The 12,901-nt window shown below is 39.4% G+C and overlaps 1 protein-coding gene across 7 annotated transcripts in view; it reads left to right on the top strand.

Annotated features, from left to right (window-relative positions):
* The window catches only part of myo18ab (myosin XVIIIA b), a 123,670-nt gene that overhangs the window by 68,078 nt on the left and 42,691 nt on the right, over positions 1 to 12,901 (top strand). For all 7 annotated transcript variants that reach the window (XM_087841628.1, XM_087841612.1, XM_087841610.1 and 4 more), the window contains 3 exons: positions 3,411 to 3,539; positions 10,705 to 10,848; positions 11,826 to 11,915. In XM_087841628.1, coding sequence (XP_087697754.1) covers positions 3,411 to 3,539; positions 10,705 to 10,848; positions 11,826 to 11,915 — 363 coding nt within the window. The remainder of the gene's footprint in view (positions 1 to 3,410; positions 3,540 to 10,704; positions 10,849 to 11,825; positions 11,916 to 12,901) is intronic.

The following is a 12,901-nucleotide window of genomic DNA, read 5'->3' as shown; positions in this document are numbered from 1 at the left end:
TGTAGTATGAATGGCCATATGAGAAGATTTTATCAGTAGGAAAAACTGTAAGACCTAAGAAAACAAACAAACAAACGAAAAAAACGGTTAAAAGGCCAAAGTTTCTGCTTGTGCTTGTTTGTGGTGAGCAGCAGTTTAAACAAGTTAAGAGTTATAAATAACTTCAAGCACATTCTGGCCTATGAGACTCATTTAGACACTGAGCCATGGCTCTGTGCTACATGCAGATATTCAAAGACACTTTGTATATAGTTTATTTTGTGTAATATTCAATACTGAACTGTAACCTAGGAGAACACATATGAGGTTTAAGGCCTGGATATGTTTGAAACCTTTTATCCTCCACCATGGAAAATGGCTGAATATAAAAGTGGATATCACTTCAGACAGTCTCCACTATCATTGAAATGCAGCCAGATGCTGCTCATTTTACATTTCAGCTCCTTTCTTCACTTTTTCCCAACACGCTTGCATTTAAATCCAGCTCGCCGTCTCTCTGTGTACTTGGCTTGTACCACTACACTTGTTGTCTTCGGAACATCTGCCCCCCTTAAATCTTTTGCATAATGGTATGATCCCAGCCCCCCCACCTCCACCCCCGATTTTAATAATTTAAATAAATAATAATATTACATTTCATCTAAGAGACTGAGGGTCTTAATACTAGCATTGTCTTTCTCAGTATGTTCTAACAAGTCACATGTCCCGCCATCTAAAATTAAAGCAAATCACACAGATTTTTGATATTAGTGTTTGGACTCTCATCAGCCTGGAGGAATTAGCAGTAACACAAGATTTGTGGGCTGTGCAGGTATTGCTGCCAACCTGTCCCTGGTGTGCAATGCCAAACTTTTTGTAGCTCTCTGCATGGTAGTATTAAACCATTCCCACACTGACACGAGGGTCTCTGAGGAGCATAGCTGTTCATGTTTGCCGCATGTGTTGTCTCCTTCCAGACATCATCTTCCCACGACAGAAAATCCCACTGGAGCAGAATTGATATGTGGTACCCGAATCCATTTTTGGGGAGTGGAAAAAGCATTTCTGTGCTTTTTATACCTTAGCCACTTCGTTTCCCACCAGCATCTATAGCCACAACAACATTAAGGCAGTATATAATGTAAATAATGCCTCAATGACTTTTGCCTGATGGCAAAGTCATTGAATCTTTTAATACCCCATTTTACACAAAATATCAGTATTTGTAGAAATCTATAAAGCTCCACAAACATAAACAAAAGTAATTCACCATAATATTCTTTGATACTCTGGAATTTGCTATAAGCCCTGAACAAATGTTGTTGTTGTTGTTTTTCCCTCTGGCAGTAAACATAGCTCACAGGCAACTGGATGAGGAACAACCTACTGCTCATTAAACCACTATATATAAAAACAACAACAAAAAAACCCCCCAAACAAAACTATAGCAGTTGCCCAGCTGAGCTGCAAATTTTGACTTGGACTCTGCCTCAAAATCATAGTAGAGCACCTCACTGAACTATAACGCAGGTACCCACACAGTGATTATTGCAGAATTACATATACTCATCATGGGCATAACTGTTATTTGTAATTTAGGGTTTTTAATAATTTCTTTAAACTGCTGTTTTAGTTCCAGTGAAAGGAACTCTTAATGCTTCAGCACACCGAGGCATTTTGGATCATTTCATGCTCCCAACTTTGTGGGAACAGTTTGGTAATGGCCCCCTTCAGTTCCAACATGACTGTGCATGAAGCGATGTCCCAGAAAGTCTATTCTGTTCATCTGGAGTTAGCGTTTTCAGTGGAAGAAACATTTAGTCAATCCACCAAGTGACTTCTTCAGTCTCAGCTGACTGCAGGTTTCCCCTTCATTATAAAGAGTACATTTGATTAATGACTATGGCTACGTTCACACTGCAGGCGAAAGCGCATCATATCCGATTTTTTTGACCCTATGCGACCCATATCCGATCATGGTATGACAGTGTGAACGGCGCAAATCCGATATTTTCAAATCCGATCTGGGTCACTTTCGTATGTGGTACTGAATCCGATACATATCCGATGTTTTAGAAAGCGACTGCTGTTTGAACGGTCATGTCGCATTAAAGCCGTCTTTTACGTCACCGACACAAGACAGACGCCAATTATCAGCGCTGGAGAAGACATCGTGAACGCTTCCTGACCATCCAGTGTAGATGTCAGTGAAACTGTTGGGAAGACAACGTTGGAGAAACGTGAACATTTTATTTGTTCTGTATAATCTGCAGATTCTGACAGAAATCTGCAACTATCCTTTGAAGCAGCGCTCCTCTAAAACAGCAATAAGGATCATTATTAGGTTATTTACATTATTATGTAAATAACAAAATAACTTAAAGCAAAAATTGGGAAACGTAAAGTCCGAAGTCTTTATATTAAGGCCATCAGTCAAACAATATTGTTGCTCTGGGTCTAAACAGAGCGCGTTGTGTGTGACGTCTTCTTTTGCGCATGCGGCCGCTTTGAAGCTTCACACTAGAGCGTGTTTGCTGTCGCATTTTATTTGTAGTGTGAACGAGCAGACAAAAAAATCGGATCTGATCAAAAAATCGGAATTGAGCATCAAGACCTGCAGAGTGAACGTAGCCTAAAACTAGCCCAACTGACAAACGATGGGCTGTGAGGTCAGTTTCTTTATCATTAATATGCAAATTGTTGCTTTGAACAGCTTTTTTCCCTTAACACATGAAGTCATCATTTTAAAAAGTGCTACATTTACAAAAGTTTACACAAATAAACGACATTTATTTCTAATTACTCTGGTTATCTTTTTCTAATATTAAAATTAGAGCAACCTGGTCTCAAACACAAACCCGTATCCAACCAGGTCGAATGCCACCCATATTTCAGACAACCAAAACTTCTGGAGTACTGTCGTCAGAATGACATCATGATTGTTGCCTATTGCCCAACTGGCTCCTCTAGAGATGCATCTTGGGTGAATTTGCTGGGCGATGCGGTGCTTGTATCCATTGGGGAAAAAGTACAACAAAAGTAGTGCCCAGGTGGCCGTGCGCTTCAACATACAGAGAGGAGTTGTAGTGATCCCAAAGAGCTTCAACCCCGAGCGGATCAAACATAACTTCCAGATATTTGACTTTTCACTGACTGAGGAAGAAATAAAACCATTGAAGCACTGAATAAAAATATTCGGTTTGTTGAGCTGCTGATGTGGATTGATCATCCGGAGTACCCCTTTCATGACGAATACTGAACTTTGTAACTTTTATGTGATGTACTTGATTTTTAAGAATAAATGACAGATCATAGTTTTTCACAGCACTTTCCCTGAACTTGAACTATTAACTTCAGGGAGTTAATAATGTGAGAAAATAAAGGAGAGAGCCGGTATATGTGACACTCTTCTAACTCTACTTCTTCTGCAGGTGTTCTTCAGAGCAGGGATTCTGTCCAGACTGGAGGAGCAGCGAGATTTCCAGACGAGGAGGAACATTTCTCTGTTCCAGGCTGCTTGCAGGGGATACTTAGCCAGACAGGCGTTCAAGAAGAGAAAGGTAGGACTACTTTATCATTTGGCATTTAAAAGTTAGGAATTACGTGTTGACATCTGACCAACACAGCACTGATGACTTGCAAAAAAGATATGTCGTATATTTGCCATTTGTAAATATACTGGCTTCCCCCCTGCTGCTCGGATGATTTTTGTGATCATGCATCTCCAGTGAGCAACTGCCAAAGAAACAGCTCTGTTAGCTACTCTTTCCCACTGTGACTTCATCATAGTCCAAGTGTCTTCTTTAACCATTCCAGTATCGATTACTGACTGTGTGACGTCATTCTCATACCTTTTATCACCTTTCCCCCTCCATTTTAATTTTTCATTTTTGATTGTGTTTCGTTTTGTTCTGCATTTTCAATAACATAGCTTTGAGGTGACTGTTGTTGGGATTTGGCATTATATTCCTTATAGGTGACTTCTATCAGGTAGATTGATGACAGATTAGGAGGAAAACTTTAAGGAAAGGAACTGAAGAAACTGGAGATGCAGAAAACCCCTTTAATCTGTCTGTACCTTTTATGCCTCCTTGGTATGACCTTATTATTTTACTACACTATAACCACAAAAAGCTTGATTCCTGACATTGACTTTGAATCCAGAATGAGTAGAACTATTAGGACATTACAGGCAATAAAAAACACATAATCAATCATAATCTTGAGCAGCCATGTGTTAACATCCTTTTGGAAATGCCCTCCTGGTAATCCTCTTAAAAAACAAACACTGGATGTCATCAGTCCCCGAGGAGACATCAGGGCCAACCAGTAAGGAGCCACAAGTGCAGCCATGGCTATTATTGCCTCAAGGCCTCGGTTTGAGCCCCAGCTTTTATGGCAAACAGTTATCTCGTATAATTGATGTAGACTGGAACTGGGTTAATTTCTTTCATGTCATTGTAAATAGCTAGTTGCTGATGTGCTGTTTATAGCCATTGGATAGAGTCTCAGACTCAGTTGTGTCAGAAGCTGGTGTTGAAGGCAAAGAGTGACTCTTGAGGTGAGGGACAGAACATGTCTGACAGATAAAACCCAATTTTGGGGTTAAAAACATGCATAAAAGTGTTAACCCAACTGACTAAAAGACAAACCAAGGCAATGTTTATACAACAAAAGTATAATTTTGCATTTTTTATACATATATATTTATTTTAAATGGTACAATACATTTCTAGTACCTTAAAAATTCATTGTCCAGAAGCAGGTGTGATAATATTAAAATACAAATATTAAAAAACAAAAAAGTCTATTTACCATTTAGAAAACTAGAGTTTTCTAAATGTTAAATTATACTAGTATTTGTAGCGCCTTGCTATTACTCGATCACATTCAGACGGCACTTTTATCTATGCCTAAACGCTGTATCTAACATTCACACACACAATCTGATGGGTGCATCGGGGGAGTGCGTCTGGGAATAAGTATCCTGATCAAGGATCCGAGGATACTTCAGCACTTGGACTGGATGAGCCGGAGATTGTTGCACCTACCTTACAATCGGTAGACTGGCTGCTCTACTGCCTGAGCTACAGTTGCCCCTGTTTCAATTAAAAGAGCGTCAGGGGATTTCATTAGTATTTGACAGTTCCCCTGAAATAAAAGTGAGTTTGAGTTTAGATTGTGATTGATGATTGTGCTTTAGTCATTTTCTTCTCTGCATGTGCGCGTTTGCGCGTGCATGTGTGTAAAATAATAACCTGACAAGTGGGAAACATTGGTGCTGTCTTGCAAAAATACACGTGGGATCTGTTGACTTTATGTGTAGCTTTACAGAAGTGTTCATGCTGCTTGTGAAACCTTTCTCATGTGTACACAAAGTTAATTTGGTACACAGTGTTTGTATTTGTGGTAAGTGTATATGTGTGTGTGGAGATTAAGCTTTCATTACCATTTCATTTTATCCTGTCTTGCAGCACTGGTCTCAGGGCTGCCAACAAAAATGACTTTTCAAGGGCGTTTGGCTTTCATGTTATCCCCAAAGAACTCAGTTTGAGCCTCATCTCTTGTGGCAAACAGTAATCTCATGTAATTGATGTAGAACTGGGCACATTTCTTTTACGCCGTTGTAAATAGTTTGTTTCTAGTGCGCTGTTCATAGGCATCCTGGAGAGTCAGACTTGGTTGAAATCTCAAAGCAGATAAGAGGAAATGGCTCACACTGTAGTTTGTCTTCTAATGCAACTTAGGATGCCTTGACAAGTTCATATCATCACAGTGACATATGTCTAAAATATCTTCTCAATAAGTTACCCAGCATTTCATCACTTCAGTGCTTGTATTGTAAAGGAGCAGTAAGAAATGCTGGATTTGCACTAGAGCTCTAAAAATTACAAGAATGAAAAGTGAAAGTGATCCAGCATCACAGCCCTGTGAATAAACTTTAAAGACACATTAAATCCAATCTGCTTACCCATAAAACATACATTGAATGGATGTTGTTAAGCAATGAATGCCGGTGGGAGCTTTAAAGATGTAGGAGTAGATTGAACTCTGCAGTTACTGAGTCAACTGGGTGCTGGCGGCTTTTATGTAATGCTGCTCTGTAACTTTACAGACTCCGTATACTGAGTGTTCAACATTAGCCAAAAAGCTAATCAAACTAAAAATTAAAGATTTATCAAAGTCTGTCCTTTTTCCTTCTTACAGATGGACTTAGTTTAGAACGTGAATTTGTGCTGTAATTTGTATAACAATCAGGTTTGCTTTTTTTTGTCTCAAGACACAACCGGTTAGTTTGTTTACCCATCTAACCCACTTCCCTGCTCTAGGGAACCTCCTTGTTGTCTTCCAAATTCCTCATATCCTACCCCCTCTCTCCCTGAGGGAGCTGCATTCAAAGCACTCCAGGAAATAAGTGAGATGGAGAAGGATGATGGGGAAAAGGGAAAAAAGGAAAGAAAAGCTCGAGAAAGATGAAGACTCCACTTCGCCATGGGGGAACAGACAAATAGAAGAGATGTGCTGACTGCTTTGAAGCCCTGCAGTCGGTCTCCACTCTCTCTCTTTTTGACATTCATAGGAACAGTTGAGAGTAGAGGAGCACGGGGGATTCCACTGCCAGCCAGCCGACGCTGAGCCTAATTAAACAGTTGCCTAAAGAAAGAATCCCCACTACACTTTCCCCACCCTGACAGGAAACAGGTGTATTGAGAAAGATGCTACTGCTTGTATTCAGACTAAGTGTTACTGTCACTGTCATCTGTTGAAAGCATTTGAAACAAAATGTATACGAACGCTGGATCTAAACTTTTAATGAAGTAAAATCATACAGTATGGTGAAAAAATATCTTGAGCCAGTCCTCTTTTCTCTTTGATAGGAAAATAGGAAGCTAAATAAGACTTGAAGCTTGAAAGTCAGTATTTGTTATTTTGACTGTCTTTACTCTCCAACATAGCCATAACTTACTATGGAAAACTGTGGTTGGGGTCCATGTCCTGACCAAAACTATGGAGAAATATTGGTGATCTTTGAAGTTGTCATTTCAAAGATAGGGACCAGGTCTGAGGCTACTAACTACTGTCTTCAAAGGATTTCAAAAGGTCCATCAAGATGAGAATAAAATAGCACCAAGACAGAGTCTGTCTGCGATTAGTTTTCCATTGAACAGGTTCAAGTTAGCACTTATAAGATAAGATAAGATAAGACTTTATTGATCCCACAACGGGGAAATTTTTGTGTCACCTCAGCTCAGGTACAGATATCAGAAGGAAATACAAAAATACAATAAGTACAATCAATGAAAAAAAGTAAGATAATACACTATATACAATGGTAGCATACACAGTATGTGATTATGGATATGGTTGGAAATATGGAAGACATAAACTATATAGCTTGATATAGCTATTGTACCACTACTATTCCTGTTTATAGACATGTACACACTAAAAATACATATGTATAGATATACATACATATATACATGTCCGTACACATGGAAGGTCCATTATGCATGAAATCTGTTTTCTGTCTGTTTTCTGTCTTATCTGTTTGCAATAATACCACAATTAACTCTAGTAAATCTAAAATCTGTTGCCATCTGTACCAGATGACCACTGATGAGCAACTACTGATCAAAAACCATTGATCAATGGCCATGAGTACAATTCAGAGAGCTGGGGAATGGCTGCAATGATTGTAAGATGGTGAAAGATGTAACACCGGTACCAGAACCATGACACAGATCTAGAAAGGAGTTTGTGTGCAAGAATATTTTAAGTTTTCTGTTATTTATTAGATTAGATTGAAATGGATGAATGAAGAACTAATTTAATTTGCAGTGCAAAATATTTGAATGGTCAAATTAACTGTAAATATGCCAAAAAACAGACTGCTATGCTTTTTCTGATGACTAAAGATGGGATGTTTGACACTGAGGCTCTGAAGCCTGTTTCACTCTGATGATAAAGACTGGTTCGAAGCACTTTCTTAAGGCTTGTTTCAAATGTCCGTGGTTACGTGACTGATGAGATTTGATGCTTTGTGCATCACAGTGAAACACTGGAAGTGAGGCGACTTATTCAAATCTTTAGCGCTCTTCTAAAGATCTCTTCCTCTTTGCTTCGTAGCATTCTTCAGTGGTCAGAACTTCTCACACATCTTCAATCATACCTCCCATAATCATAAGTTATGTTTCAAGTATTATAAGCAGTAAAAACTTAAACCTGCCAGAATGGGCCATTTTGATCGTGACCTGTTTTTGAAGAAGTTAAGTTGTTCATTTTCATGTTATTTCTTTTCTAGTTTTAAGCAAAGGTTGGTAAAATAAGTATTTAAAATGACTTTTGATAGGTCTGTGTAGCACTGGCCTATTGCTGGAACACCAAGACAATTCTACTACAATGGCAAAAACTGTGACGAGCGCCGTTCCTTCCGCTCGAACCTCAGTCGCTCTCAGTTAGCTCCCTTGCAGCACTGTTCTTTATTGTGGTTACATGAATATGCATAGTCTCATTAACATATGACGTCTTACATAGGCGTACATGTGAACAAAGAGTAGTTTCAAGATGTGACCCTGTGAACGACTCCCCAAAGCTGGTGCCAGGAGCCCAGCGGTCCACCTAAACAAAGGGCTTTTATACGGTGTCCTCCTATACCATAAATCAGTAAGAGAAGGTACGACCTCTCTCACGACCCTAGGACAGCGGTCCCCAACCCCCGGGCCTCGGACTGGTATCGGTCCGTGAGTCGTTTGGTACCGGGCCGCGAGAGTTGAGGCTCAGGTGTGAAATGTATGGTTTTCAGGGTTTTTATCGGTTTTCAGCGTTATTTTGTTATCGTTTTTATCGTTAACTCGGTTTTCCTGGGTCTTTTCACGTGTGTTATGAATAAATCTTATTTTTTTCGGTACCGGTACTAGTTTTATTTTGTTGTATTTATCCGCGACACCTTAAAGGCCGGTCCGTGAAAATAATGTCGGGCATAAACCGGTCCGTGGTGCAAAAAAGGTTGGAGACCGCTGCCCTAGGATGTGTGTGTATGCCAGAACCCTCTGGAAGGCAGCTTCAACTTTCTAGGGTTTTTGTTAGATTTATAGATTATTTAGATAATTTCATTACTGATCATAAATTTAAAATATTCATTATAATAAACTAATAAACATAGGGAACAACAAATTACACAGCAGCTGGCACATGTAAATATTTAATTGTTATAGAAGAAGAACTTTATGAAAAGGTAAAAATGAATTCTTACATATTACATATAAAAGAATTATTGTAACATTAGAAAAGTTCATATTTATCTTGCACATCTTCCTCTGATCACCTGCAGCCCTTCACCTCCTCCGCTCTTCTTCCCTGAAACCTGTCCAACTTCACTGTTTATTTCCACAGACTCTTTGCTCAGTTTAACTCTGTTCTGCTGCTTCTCTGCAAAGCCAGCAGCACATCCAGTTCTGCATGCACTCTGTCACACAGTGCCCACTCTGATCTGCTATTGTGCCAAAAAGTTGTCTCTAAAAAAGTGATTTCCGATGTTTTTGAGTGTTTTTAATGTCAATATCTTTGCTTATACGTGTTATGCCTGTAGAAGTGACATAACATTAAGTGGTTAACCTATATATACATTTTGAAAAAGGACGTGTTTTGCAAGTATCTTTATGATTCTGCCTTTATACTACCCACTATGTGTTCTACATTATAATAAATGTCCTTTTTGGCCACTTCACATATCTTTATGGAACTGTTATCTTATTATATTTGTTGTACTTTCTGCCGCCCTCTTGCTCAGATGCCTCAGTGAGTGTTTATACCTGGATAAGTGAAGGATATATAAAAGTCACTTTGCCCACAGCTGATTGCAGCTTCTACCTGGTGACAGGAATGTTCTTTGGCCTCAAAATGACTTCATATCATTTGAGAGGTCACTTTTTTGCACAACCCGTTCAGGCCTGCAGTAGCCTAATTGTTCATCTGTTATTTAACTACAGTCCCTTATATATTTGTTTATCACATTTAGCTCACGCACATTATTACAGCATCTTTCATGACAAAATGAGGTCAACACGACCCCCTTGGTGGTTTTACTGTTAAACATTTTATAGTAAACTGACATTTCAAAATGTTGTGACACTTTCATGTGTGGGTGATAATCCTTAGAATGAATTCTTGCCTTTGTGTTGGAACTGGAGTTGAAAGTTTGTGGCCACTATAATTACAGCTGACCAGTAGATGTTACTGGTAGGATATGTCTTTGAGTCTTTGAAGCTTTAAATCTTCAAATCTCTTTTTGGTACAATCAAGAAGAAACCTCAAAGTCTCCCCACATAGTACTTTTTTGGTTATCCTCCTTTTTGTATCTGTTAATATCATTGTCTGGTGGCTGTAGCTCAGGAGGTAGAGCAGGTCACCTACTGATCGGAAGGTTGGTGGTTCGATCCTTGGCTCCTCCAGTCTGCATGTCAAGTATCCTTGGGCAAGATACTAACCCCAAGTTGCTCTCCGATGTGTCCATCGGAGTATGAATGTGTGTGAATGTAGTTAGATAGCACTAAGTATAGATAAAGTGCTTGTGAGAATGGGTGTGATTGGGTGAATGTGGCATGTTGTATAGAGCGCTTTGAGTACTCCGAGAGAGTAGAAAAGCGCTATATAAGAATCAGTCCATTTACCATTGTCCAGCTTTGTGGTCTTTTTCTTAATGTTGTTGTATTTGTGTGACAGATTCAGGATCTGGCAATCCGCTGCATCCAGAAGAACATAAAGAAGAATCGTGGTGTCAAAGGCTGGCCATGGTGGAAGCTGTTCACCACTGTCAGACCTCTGATAGAGGTGCAGCTCACTGAGGAACAGATCCGTGGCAAGGATGTAAGTTTAAGCACATACTGAGTTACCACACTGGTGGTACGTTCCTGGTATGTATCTGAAATAAAGCCGTGTGGTGAATTAATGCACAAACATCAGTAGCCATTTTTGTGGTGGGATGTAATATTGGTGAATATGGTTATATAAACTTTGAATAATTATTTTGTATTTTACATTCAACAGTTTTAGAAATGCCTTCTGCTTAATTCTACATGACAAATCCTGAAATTATGACCAACCTGTGTAATGAAGGGTTTGTATCAAGTGTCACAGCTGTCATTTCTTCCGTGATGTTACAGATAGCCCTGCATATTTGATACCCTTCTTGGCGCAGCCCCAAAGGGGATATTCTTCTTCTTATTGTTGTTATGTTGGATTAAAACACATGGTTCAATTCAGTAAAATTGAGAAAAGCATTATTATTAAATTAAGTATATTTACACAATGCACTAACATGTATGTGACAGGCTACTGTAAAATACCACGTCGCGGTTTGAATTCGGACCGTCAGCATTTTCTATGAAGGCTACTCATCTATGGAAAACAGTTACCACTCAAATCAAATCAATTACAGATCATAAATCTTTTACAGGTCAAAGGTTACATAAGGGTAAATCAGTGCTGTAGTCATTTTAATTAATAATTGTATAATTTTACAAGTATCCATACTTTTCAAAATCATTTTTATTTTTCCCCAGGTTTTCTGCTTTTTGGGGTTGTTTTTTAAAAGCTGTGTTTCACACTGAAGTCTTTATAGTTTTTTAATAATAGCGCAATGTGGTTTTAAGTAATGAGTTTTGTAATTTGTTTGTGTATTGTGAATGTAAAAGCTCAACAAGGACTGAAAATGAGCAACTATGGGCTCTATGTGCAGCACATCAGTTTCGCGCTCCATGTTGAACTGTATTAAACTGCACTGTCCCTTTTAAATACATAAATAACTAAAACCATCTTTTGATCTTTTGCATATTCCCTCTCAGGAAGAGATCCAGCAACTCAAGCAGAAGCTAGAGAAGGTAGAGAAAGAGAGGAATGAGCTGAGACTCAACAGTGACCGTCTCGAGAGCCGGGTAAAAATATACACACACACACACACACACACACACGGTATGACAACGTTTCCACATGCCCCTGGTACACTGCGCAGAAACACTTTGCCACACACACACACACACACACACACACACACACACACACACACACAGTGGGAGATTTGAGTTACTCCTAAACATAATCAATAGAATTCTTTAAATTTGGGATTAACACATTTAAAATTGTTAGCATATTTCTCAAGTGTCAGGAGACAGCTAATCTGGAGTTGTCACGGCTGCTGAGGCGAGCTGTGTGGTATTGAAGGGAGACAGACCCAAAACGCAGGCAGTAGAGGAAAATGCTGGTGATGTTTTATTTACACAGTGGTGAGAAGGCAAAACAGGCAAGAGGGAAGACAAAACTAAAGACCTAAACTGGGAAAGCTAAATGACAAACCTGAGAGGGTACCAGAATGGGGGAGAGGCAGAGAGCCACGGACGAGGGACAGGACACCGTGGAACACAGAGTAACACAGACGAACCGGCAACAGGCAGGAGAACACACAGGGCTTAAATACACACACCAGTAATCAGGGGATGAGAGACAGGAGGGCAACACAGCTGGGAGGAATCAAAGCTGACGGGACAGGGGAAACGTAAACTGAACACACTCACATCAGACAGAGACCTTCACAATAAAACAGGAAACTCAGACACGGGGAACCAAACAAGACACAGAACTAAACAGACAGATTCACAAACAGACGGGGTGACACCATAGACAGACAGAGACAGAGACGCAGACTCAGAGGCAGACCGAATATAACACATAGAACTCAAACAATAATAATCATCATCATAATAAACTAGAAAATGATAATAAACTAAAAGCGCTGGGTCACCGACCCAGGACCATGACAGGAGTGATGTTTGCTAACATTGGTCATCTGCATCCCTGCAGAGATATAGATTTAACTACTGAATATCATTTCAATGATTTATGATGAGCGATGATGATAATTGTT

The sequence above is a fragment of the Neolamprologus brichardi genome, chromosome 1, assembly GCF_056152115.1.
Source record: "Neolamprologus brichardi isolate AB-2024 chromosome 1, ASM5615211v1, whole genome shotgun sequence".
Classification (NCBI taxonomy): Eukaryota; Metazoa; Chordata; class Actinopteri; order Cichliformes; family Cichlidae; genus Neolamprologus; species Neolamprologus brichardi.
This window is presented reverse-complemented; position numbering and strand designations above follow the sequence as displayed.